At 35.2% G+C, this 12,398-nt stretch overlaps 1 protein-coding gene across 8 annotated transcripts in view; it reads right to left on the bottom strand.

Moving 5' to 3' along the window:
- Window positions 1–12,398, bottom strand: part of marchf8 (membrane-associated ring finger (C3HC4) 8) — a 97,727-nt gene that overhangs the window by 19,567 nt on the left and 65,762 nt on the right. For all 8 annotated transcript variants that reach the window (XM_079854800.1, XM_079854807.1, XM_079854803.1 and 5 more), the window contains one exon: window positions 5,264–5,314. In XM_079854800.1, coding sequence (XP_079710926.1) covers window positions 5,264–5,314 — 51 coding nt within the window. The remainder of the gene's footprint in view (window positions 1–5,263; window positions 5,315–12,398) is intronic.

Here is a 12,398-nt window from a genome sequence, read left to right as displayed (position 1 = left end):
TATTTTGTCTTCCTCAAAATATCAAGATGCAAGGGAAAGTGTTTGTATATAAACTGCAGCAGAGCAAAATGCATCATATCATTAACAAGATGAACGATTATCAATGCATGAATTAAACGTTAATTAAACTGAATTTCTGATAGTTTTCCCCGCTTAACTTAACAGTGAAATCACCCACAGTCACATTCATTTCTCAGTCTTATCCCTTTACTCCACTTGATTGTCCCAGAGGAGATGAATCACATAATCTCCACTGACTTCACTCCCATTGGTAGCCGGCCGCCTTGTCAAGTTGCTGCTGATTTGCATAAAGTTGCACTCATCTTTGTTGAGTTGAGTTTCTAGACAAGCCCACACAGCATCGCCAACAGTCGCTGTCACATTTATGTTAGAGCTCAATTTAATGGGCAGCAATTCAAGAAATCTCCAGCTTCTTTCCCACATATTTTTGAGACTTGAATGTTTTTTTTTTCTGGTCAGCACAGGAAAAACATCAGAAGTGCACAGATGCAGTTTAGAGAGAACATTATTGGTATATAATGTTGCAGTTTAGAGAGAACATTATTGGTATATAATGTGTTCGAGCCTTCAGATGCTGAGATCAATTTTTGTCAGTGTACTAACTTCCACCAGACTCAAATAAGAATGCCAAAGTTAGTATGATGGACTAGTTAGGATGCTCAAAACAAACAGAGCAATGTTTTGATAGCCCAACATTGCACAATGTTAACACCTTTCATAGGAATCATCCTACGATTGGCTTACTATGAATTTGTAAAATACTTATTGCACATTAAGCTGATATAAGAGAAAGTATAATACTGTTCAAAAGGTTTGAGATCAGTAGGTTTTGCTTTTAAATTTTAAAGAAATTAAGTTTTATTCGGCTAGGATGCATTAAATTGACCAAAAATGACAAACATTGTTATATAATATTTTAATTCTAAACTTTGCATTTAACAAAGAATACAGAAACAAAAAACATATCACGGTAACAAAAATAACAGCACGGCTGTTTTCGACATTGATAATAGTAAGAAATGTTTCATGAGCAGCAAAAAAACATATTAGAAGGATTTCTGAAAGATCATGTGACACTGGAGTAATGATGATGAAAATTCAGCTTTACAAACACAGGAATAAATTACATTTAATAATATATTCAAATAGAAGGCACTTTAAAATTGTAATAATATTTCACAATATTACTGTTTTTACGTTTTAATCAAATAAATGCAGCATTAATGAGCATAAGAGTCAAGGCTTTCTGAAAGGACCATCACCCAAACTTCAAAATAAATGTTTGTGACTTCAATTCTGTTATCAGAGAACAGAAAGGAGAAAGAATGAGGATACATAACAAGAGAGGGAGAGTAAAGCCCATGCCTTGCACAGCAAGCCTTCATAAGACCTTCTGATCTCTTTCTCTCTCCACAAAGCTACTGTAAAGTCTGCGTGTGCCATCCGCCTCTGGAGGGCTAAATAGCTCCCAGTGACGAGTGTTATTCTGGGAGTTGTCCTCTCTCCATGGCTCCATTCATCACACACACACAGAGCACAGTGACCTAGCAACTTGGGCCAAGATTACACGCTCCAAAATCTTCCCTCAGCTGACAACTAAGGTTAATACACAAACTGAACAGTTTAATTACAAACAAAACCACAAAATGTTCATACTGTTAAATTGTATCTGCCAAATGTGAAAATGTCAATGTACAAAATAGATTTCAGCCCATTTTCATGGTCTCCTGGCCCTAAGCCGTAAGATATCACTAAATTGCTCACTTATATTTTACATATACTGAGCACCTACTGTTTCCCATTATCCACCTACAGTAGATGCCTACAAGTCATTATCAGTCTTTAAAAAAAAAAAAAAACCGGTGCTTCTCAACCTTTTAGACTCCAGTGTCCCCCTTTGTTCACAATATTCAAAAATCCAATTACTTTTCCAGTTGTTCCAGATGATCTGGATAAGAATAAAGGCCTCCTGGTTGAGAACCACTGGTATAAAATGAAGTGAATGAACTTGTGAAACGGAAGATTATATTATTAACTTGATAACTCTGTAACTCTGGCAATAAAGGTCAGTTCATGGACTGTTAATGTGAATGAGGAAATAAATAATTACACACAGTAGGTTTTTCGTTGATAGCATTATTGCATAAATTATAAAAAAACCCAGTGTGACGCAGTTAGTAAAAAAGTTTCAAAGGTGGATTTGAGTTTCTTGTGATCTTTTGGATTGAACCTAAAAAGCAATCAAAAGGAAATAAGGAAAAAGTTGCGTACAGAAACAGAATGATAATCAGCACTAAATAAAAAAGCCTTTAAATAAGCAAGGTTTTGTTTCCAGACTGTTCAACCCGAACCAATTTTCTGGAAGCAACTCTGCAACTAATTGTTTGTACAATATCATCTGCACAATTTGAGGCACATGTCTACAGAATGATTATGGAAATGAACGCAGATGCTGCCATAAAAAAGGTCTGTCAATCCCTTGCATGTGACACTTGATGTGATGAGGCAGAGGGATTCACAACAGATGTTCTACCCTCCTTTAAAAACGTACTTAAACTAGGTATATTTTACCTACACAGTCCTCCTGCCTGCTATATGTCAGACAGACAGATATTCCTGCCCCAAACCCACACCATTGTTTGAGCTAGTGTTGCTGAGCAATGTTAAAAAAAAAAAAAAATTAATAAAAAGTTGCTGCCTTAAATTTTTTGAGTACAATGAACTTGGATGTTTATGTTATTTCAACTTAAATTACATTAAAGTTGAATGTTGTACGACTTATAAAAAAAAAAAAGTTGAAAATTGCTTAACTTCTAAAGTTTTAAAGTTTAAAGCAATGTAAAACACATGTTGTCATAACTTATTGATCATGTATTTTTTTACAGTGTGAAGTTTGCCAAGTTCTCTGCATTTCATTTTATTTTAAGATTGAAAAAAAACCCCACCAGTTTCATCTAGTGATTCTAGAAACATCTAGTTTCAATAAAAATGTAACTTATCATTTAGTCACCCTCATGTTGTTCCAAACCTGTTTGATTTTGTGTTGTAAAACACAAAAGATATTTTAAATGTAGTATCTACGTAAAATGATTGAACCCCATTGATTTGCAAAAAATGCATTTAAAAAAGATCATCTTTGTCAGTCATATGAGATTAGAACAACATGAATAATAAAAAAGGTATTTCATATTTGGGTGAATTATTCCTTTAAGGCTGGGGAGATTAACTCAACCAGGAAGATTCTGGATAATAATAACACTCACATGGATCAGTTGAGTGTGTTGTTTTGTTTGATTGCTTAATGTGCGGCTGAAATGGCAGAGCTGACAGGAACACCCCATGGACCCCTATTAGGACCCTTTGGGTTTCTCAGCAGTCAAAACCTTGTCATGCAGCATGAGTGCGTGTCGGACACTGAAATGATAACAACTGTAATGGGACCTCTTATGTTATTAATCCTGTCGGAAACAAATGAGCTCTGGAATGATGAAACGTTTCTTTCCGCTGGGGATGAATGCAGATCATCCTGATGCTCCTGGGTGCAAAACAGTCAATTGAACATATGCTACAGTACATGAGGTTTTAAAAGTAAATGAAGACAAACTTTTCCCTAACTGGTGGGACGTCATTTCGATTATGTAATAGGTAGGTGTGGCTCTGAGGCTATTCTGAAGAGAAGAAAAAATAAACAAAAAAATAAAAAAAGTAGCACATTTTCATCTACACCAAGTAGAGTGGGTGGCATCAGGAGGTTTGCTAACTGATATTCTGGTATTTCGAGGTATTTCAAACGTCTTTTTACTGTGTCGTAAGTTTGAACCATGCATTCAACCCAAATGTGAAAACAGCCTATAAGCGCTCAAGGCTTGAGCCTGAACCCAAAGTCCTCAGTAGCTGAATGTCTTGAGCTACACCAGTGGAGCGTTTTTCAGAACAGGTGACCCTGACATCTATTAGTTCATGTGAAGGGTTTATCTGTTAAGAGGCTCAATGTTACGCAGAAGTGCAGTAAATCTCCACTAAGAGGAAGAGAACCATGTTAGAGTGAAAATGCCTGACAGATATGTTTCCAACATGAACTCACTCACTAACACAGTGAGTCCTGTCTATAAATAGTCAAATCAATACCAATGTGGGGTAGGGTTTATTTGAATAGGGTGAGAGCAAATCTGTTCGCGTTTTTAGTCGGAATCCAACTCCAAAGTTATTTTATATTAAAAGAAATAAACGCCAAATGGAACACTGTTACATAACTAGATAAAAAAACACAAATACATGAATGCTAGCAATATAAACTGGATGATTACACTCATCAATGTATTTTAAAATGTGTCCAAATGCAGTTCATTTTGCAATGCAAGAACATGTAACAGGCAAATTTTAATATATAAACTAAGAAATAAGACCAAAAGTGGCATTGTTTTTTCATTAGAGTGGAAATACTCTACACAAGTATATAAGTGCAGGCCAGGGACACTTCTAGCTACCTAATGACGCTTTCTGAAATGTGACAATGCAAGTACGCACTATATTCTCAACATGGGTGCAAAGGCTATTGTAGTGCATTACCATAAACATTCTAGTCTTCCATTTCAGATCAACTACGGTCATATTATAGGGCAAAGATTTGAGGAGAATCTTGCTGAGCAAGTGGGAGTTAGTTAAACTGTCAACATGTTTATACTTGGCTACCTGCATAACACATCCAGTTAAGTGGCACAGACATTTAAGGGCAACTATTGCCCCATTTAGTACAGAGGTTTATTACAACAACGCAAGAACTCGTATTAAAATACACAATGGGAATGAGGACCTGCAAGCATTCAGGTCTCATTTGCATAGTTGCATAGAAAGTTTTAAGCCTACGGCACATGGTATTCATTAAGTATCAGACAGATAAACAGGTGAAAATGGGAATTCAAGATTGGATAATAAAGTACAAAGCTTCCTCGACCTGAAAAATAACCACAGTGAAAGAGTCTACATAAGCATAAAATGAGCTCTTGAGATTTTGTTATTGTCTGCTGCACTTTTTTCTTGCTTCTAGGTCAGACAAAATGTCCTTCCTATCTCCTTTGCATCAGGCAAATAAATATATTTCTGTATGAAATGCTTAGAAATCCTGACAGAACAAAGTTTGAGGAAAATGAAAAAAGTATTTTTAGATAGCAGGTGCAGACCCCCTAGAAAGCCAAGCCACTCGCTCAGACTCAGTAGAAGAGATGGAAATGGATTTTCATACCTTTGAAATGTTGCTGGACCTGCTTGCAGAATGCCCAAGCGTTTTCTCATTCTGTGGAAGAAAGAAAAAGTTTGAGAACAGTGCTTAGCATTTCTTTCAGAAGAAACTATGATAACAAGTACAAAGTCTCCTGGAACTGACTGCTACAAAGATTTTTAATAACACTGCAAATTTGAGAATCTTTAAAAGGATATAATACACCTACACAGAAAGGAAATACATTTTGTGTGATTTAACTATATGACTGCGTTAATTAATGGTCTTTATGCTCAATATTTCTCAGCTGGTTATTTCCACCCTTAAGCATTGAGAAGAGATGTCTTTTTCCTGCGGTGTTACATTATTTATAGGTCATTTGTGACTAATGTAAGAGGGTTGCTATATTACCACAGCTGTTCTCTGAGAAACTGATTTGTTCAACTGCAATATAATGAAAATTAAAGGTGCAGTAAGTGATTTCTGAGAAACACTGTTGATATTTGAAATCAATCAACCCAAACAAACACACTTCCTTTCATTGCTCCGCCCCCAAAATGCACAAACACGCAATGCAAGAGTGAATGTCTCTTTATCAAAGCTGAAGCGAAGGAAAATATTGCTTTGCGAAAAAAAGATAAGATGTCAAACAAATAACAAGGAAGAACAAAAATGAACATACAGTACACATACAAGTGTTGGTTGTTAGTCGCCAGCAGCACTTCAGCTTCAGACAAACAATAGCACTCAAAACTGTCCTGTTACTATAGCTAACATTACAACAACAGCATATCTTGATTCTGTGAAACATAGCAAAACCAATGTTCCTCACGTATAGAGCAGAAACAACATAACCTCATCATCCGATTTCAGGCCTGGTCCCTCCAGCGCTAATATTAACACGGATCCTAAAGCTCTTGCCTGATAAAAACCCTTCTTTTTCCAGTGATATTCCTCTGACCTTTTCTCTTTTGTAATGTCTTTCAGCCATCTCTCTTTCTACAGTTTTTCATATCTCACTCTCTCTCCTCCCCCATCATAAGTAGACACGCCCCCTACTGCTGATTGACTACAAGTGTGTTGTGGTGCTCGGTTTACTGCACCTTTAAGTGCTTAAAGAAGGGCAGAGAAAGGCTTGTAATAGTGACAGATTGATTAAATGGCTGATATTTCACCATTTTGGGACACTTGTTAGAATAACAGAAGATGTTGTTCTCCTGCAACAGTTTCTCAACAGCCTTGTCAATGGATAGTAAACAATTCAGTTTCTGAAAGAGCAGCGAATCACAGATTAAAACAGACCAAAAAAAAAAAGCAGAAACAAGCCATAAAACCGTTGCTTATACACGTTGTACGTGATTTTCTAAGCTTTTTGCTAAAAATGTTGCTTGCTCAAATATTTTTGCTTTGAATGTTGCACTTTTAATAAAAACTTACCCACATTCAAGTGTTGATAAAAAAGAAGGTATAAAGCTAGAATAAAAAGGTTTTTTTTGTTTGTTTGTTTTAAGCAGAGGCTCTGTTCTTTTGATATATTGCATGTTCAGATATTCATAAAATATTCTGGGGGCCATGAAACTGTTGTGAAAATTATCAAAAACGCTGGCAGAGAAAGTTAACAATGAGACAATACTGTATAAATAAACTTCAGGTCATTTCAGGATTTTTTAAATATTTTTTTGCTGTCACTGAATTGTATTCACTATTATACATCAGCAAAACTTCTCTTTAGATTTCAGCAATTAAAATAAAAACATCAAAGGCCTACTTCAAGCTTGGGCTCAAGCTTGAAGAAGGCCTTTGTATTTCTACTGACATTCCTTCTTAGGGCGAGACACCCCCAGGTGAATAGAAAACAAACAAAAAAAACACTAAGAAATATCACCATACTTCACCAGTTGATTGATTACATTAATAACAGCAAACATTTTTTGTATTACAAGTTTTCTGAAATGTTATGTTTAAATATGCAAATGAGGTGCTGTCTAATTAAATATGCACTAATTTGCATACATTTCTAGAACACAAATCTGAACTTTGGATGAAGCCAGGTTAAAAATTATTGTTTCATTTATTTGATATATTAGAGCCTAAGGTTTTTACAGACGGGATCTCTATTTATCACTCCACAAATCAGAGAATACTGACAACAGCCAAAAATAATTAAATATTCACCACTTTTTTAGGAATAAAATGTTGTATCAAATCAGGAAAATTATATGAGAGCAAACCCCTTTGTAAAAACCTTCAGAATATAGATAAGAATAAAACTAAAGTTTGGTGTATGTAAGTGTTACTGAAGTGGAGATTTCTGGCTCAATGTAGGAGGAAAAACTCAATTTGAGAAAATGGCCTTTAAAGATATAGACTGCAATTGAAATCCACAGATGCAAATCGATAAAGTGCTCTAAAAGACACAGTTAAAAGTGTATTTTGGATGTTTTCTGTCTACTAGTCTGAAAAAAAAAAACATTTAATGAAAAGCCCAAAATCTCAAAATTGACAGATGCATGAAAAAACACTGTTTTAGCCTGTAGTGTCTCCCCTTAAGTGACTACATTGTGGTTAGATTCAAATAACTACAACAGAGAAACCATAAGCAAACACACCCTTTCATGACACTAAATTACGTCTATTAAATGTACAGATTGTCATTGTTTTCAGTCTTTGATTTACTCTTTTCTTGTTTCAAATCATGCAAGTTAAAAATAGACTAAGCTCTAGATTGTAAGACTGTCTAGAAATAGTGGCTCAAGGAAACAGACAGGCTGATTGAATGCATTCCTACACAGAAAATCACTTTTCAACAACATTTTTGATGGAACATCTTGTTCTAATCCAATTTCCTAAAGTACTTTCATGAATATAAAGTCAACTGAACAGCATCTATAATGTTACAAAAGATTTCTATTTCAAATAAATGTTTTAAATATCACTTTTTAATCAATTTAATGCATCTGGAATAAAAAAAAAGTAATTGATTTCCTAAAAAATTACTGCCCACAAACTTTTGAATGGTAGTGTACAGGCCTATTTATCAAATATAATTTCTTTTATGATTCAGACATGTTCTTGAGAGGGTTCATGAGAGTCAACCAAACAAAATCTTCTTTTAGTCTTGCATTTATAGCACAAAAAAACCCCACTTCAAAACAACCAGCAGCATTACATTTAGAACAAAAGAAAACTAGCACATGCTCGTTTAGCATTTCCAGTCCTGTGTGAATTATGAGGCAGAAATGGTGCTAATATCAGTGCTTGGCAGAGAAAAGCTCTGCAACAAAGAGCCCTTTGGCACAATGTGCCATGATTAGCGAGTGTGTGCGTGTGTGAGAGCTCATTGTTTTTCCTCTGAACTGAACTGTAATGGTGTGGACCCAATATGTGTGAGAGCATGTGCAGCAACAGAAGGACATGCTCTTTATCTTTAATCATTCCTGTGCTTTTTACTTGTGTCTCCAGCCATGTGCTGTTACCATGGAGATGGCAGAGGAAGAGGCGAGCGCCAAATCCCTACTGGTTACTGTCTTTCTGTTATTAAGTAGTGAGTTATTAATATCAGCCATTCTAGACATCAAAACACTTCAACATTTTTCACATGACAAAAAAAAAAAAAAAAAAAAAAAAAAAAAAAAAAATCACCAGACCAAAAGTCTAAAACCACACTGAAATTTCATCAACCATCTATCATCATCCATTTAAACCAGGAAACAAACTTTTTTTTTTTTTTATGACAAAGATCTTTATTGATCGCAACATGTCTTATTGTTTATAGTTAAACAGTGTGTGGATTTTCCTCGTTTATTTTTGTTTCGTGTTTTCCCTCTTTTGTGAACTTGTATTTCAAACTAAAATTATGTCTTTATTATGTGTAACTTTTTTACTGTATTAAAATGTTTGCATTATGCATTTTAAATGCACTTGAAATGCATTACAATTAAAGGGTACAGGATTGTATGCATCATACACAAGATATATTTTATTAGAAAATGACTGGATGTGAAGTTAATTTTAAAGGAATACTTTCATGTCAGTGAAGGTTGAGAACTAATGTTGTTTGATGTCACTGAAGTCAAACCTGATGAAACTGATGAACATCTAATGATTTGAGAGCTTTCAATGTATAAATTAAATTTCAATCTGGTTCATTAAACAATGTTGATTGGCTTCAGAAAACATGGACTAAAGCACACAAATCAGATGGACCATTTTTATGGTACTTTTTGTGTCTGTTTGGAGCTCAATAGCACCCATCCACATTCACTTTTATTATAAATGTTCAATCAGGATATTCTTCAAAAATTCCCCTTTTGTGCTCCACAGAAAAACCAAAGTCATGTGGATATGTAACATCATGAGGGGGGAGTAAATTATGACAATTTTAAGATTAATTGTTTTTATTGTGTGTTAGTGACAATACAATTCACCTTGCATGAAGGATTTGTATGGAAAGGTGGAAATAAGAAATGTCGAGATCAGTCAGTATGAGTTGGTGAGACAGAACACTGGAGAGAGACGAGAGCCCTACAGTTACACATAAGAGGACACGTCATTTCCAGCTGCTCTGACTACCAGAAACACACTACTAAAACCAATAATAGTACTGATTACTAATATAAATACCCCAAGTGCAATTGCCAATATTAATTGTCTCAAAGAAACCCATATTTGACAGGATGTTTCATGAGACCATATAAACATGGTAAACTAGAATTATAAAACAAATCATGGTGTTTGTTATAAAAAATTAGCCTACCTCATTCAGAAATTAAATGTACAATATAGCTTGAATAGAACTACATACACTATTACATTAGATTTTTTAAAATAAGTTTCTTATGCTCATCAAGGCTGTAGTTATTTGATCAGTAAAAACAGTAATAATTTAAAAAGAAATGTAATTTATCTCTGTGATGGCAAAGCTGAATGTTTCATGATCCTTCAGAAATCATTATGCTGATATGCTATGCTATTTCTTATCATCAATGTTGAAAACAGTAGCTGCTTAAATTTATTTGTGGAAACCATAATTTTTCTTTGATTAATGGATAGTTTAAAAGGACAGATTTTGAAACATTATAAAATGTTATAATACAATAATTTAAATGCTTTTAAATTGTGCTTTTCAGTTACTTTTGATCCATTTAATGTATCCTAGCTTAATAAAAGTGTTAATTTTAGAAAGAACAAAAAAATCGTACTGGTCCCAAACCTAAGAATGGTAGTGTAAATGTAACCGTTTTCCTCAACACGCTTGATGTGGTTTCAATAAGTAAAGTAATTTGAGGTTCCCAGCATAGGCTTTCATAACAGAGATCGTGCCGAATTGAAATGGGTCACACAGCACTGCAAACTGGTTCGCACAGCGGTGTTCAGATTGTTCCGGGCGGCACAATCCATTGAGCCACACAAGAATACACATGCTCGAGGTGCTCACATCACGCTCTGCACTGTACGTTCTGTTTGGGTTAATCGATTTGCACTGATTCGTCCTGCTTTTGGCGTTTCCCCATACACAACAGGACATGGCAGCACATGATTTAAAAAAAATAATTAAAAACAACTATAAACTAACAAGAAAATAGTCATAAAATGCAGAATATGTGGCTGGATGTTTACAAGCACTTCAGGTGTAAACAGCAACAGCAGAAATCAAGTGCTAATACATTGTTGTTATGGATCTGCACAGGCTTCATCAAGTGTGTGGGTAGATCCAGAATAATGAGCCAGACTCCAAGGTTGCCATGAGTGCACGGATAATATAATGAGATGACAAATGCATGCCTGGTGCTTGAATGTAATTTGACGGGGACGATTAGAGGAGAAAACAGCATAGTGAAGTTTGAGGTATATACAAATCACTCAAATAACGCACCCCTCCACCATCTCAGTGAGCGCATGTTAACATAAGCCTCTGATAACACTGTCAAGCTTTTAAAGAAGAGTGCAGGGTACAGTAAAAATGGTAGAAGTCTCTGTGGCTTCTGTCTGCTCCTATCAGCGTGTGAGGCGTCTTCCTGGTCTCAGACTACATTGAATTAGGTTTAGTTAGGCATCCTGCCCCATTTAGTCTCACTCTTGTGGCACATGATCCATAGAAACCTGAGGAACTGCTAGATAACCATGGATATAAATGTGCCAGTGTTTACTGATACTCTATCTGTCATATTAGGGAAAACTCTTCTCATAGGTCGCTTCACAACCACCCACTTAGGAAGAGACTATCTGACCAACATGTAGGCCTGGTTTCACAGATAGGGCTTATATTAAGCCAGGATTAGGCCTTAGTTCAATTAGGATGTTTAAGTAGATTTTATAAATGTGCCATAGAAAAAAAGCAATACTGGTTTGCATCTTGAGACAAAACAATGGCACTGACATAGTTTAAGATATGCTAGTGCAAGTTGCTTACAGCTAAAACAGCACAATGCATTTTAGTCTGGGACTAGCTTTAAACTAAGCAGAATATACAGGTGTGGTCAATGATATCTTGTTTATTTTCTAATAAATGTCTCAAACTAAAGTCTTAAATATGCCTTTTAGACTCAAACAGAAAGAACCTTGGAAACTTGAGCTAATTCAGAGTTCTAGTAGCTCTACTCACTTCGTTGAAACAGAATAGGAAACACACAAAAAGGCTACAAAAACAAGACAGAGGCTTAAAATGCTTGTCTTTAAATAAAAGTTGCGATGAAATGGAAGTAGCAACAGATCTTGAAATCGTATGCGAGTGCAACTTAATTTGAGATTACTAACAAATATTTTATTCTTTTTTTTTATTTGAAAGATCAAATACAAATTGAATTTATTTTGGTTTTAGTACAATAAATTATATTAAATTAATTTAGGATAATAAATTAAGGATTGTGGCTTTATATTTTAGGTAAGGGAGTCCTCAATAGGATATCATCATATTGCCATTGATGGCCTCGCCATCAAAAAGTTTGAAAACCTCAGATCTACTGGAAAGGATGATTTCAGGTTACTCTTGCAGTTTTGGAGTGCGGTGTGCATCAAATGGTCCTTGAACTGTCTGTGGACGTTTACTGTCTGAGGTTACACTGCTAATAACAGTCCTGAATTTAGTTGTTTGGGAAATTTACCTGACTCATTGTGTCCTAACCAGGGGTGCGTTTCCCAAAAGCATCGTTAGCCATCT

This window comes from Squalius cephalus (genome assembly GCF_949319135.1).
Source record: "Squalius cephalus genome assembly, chromosome: 21".
In the NCBI taxonomy this organism is placed as follows: Eukaryota; Metazoa; Chordata; class Actinopteri; order Cypriniformes; family Leuciscidae; genus Squalius; species Squalius cephalus.
This window is presented reverse-complemented; position numbering and strand designations above follow the sequence as displayed.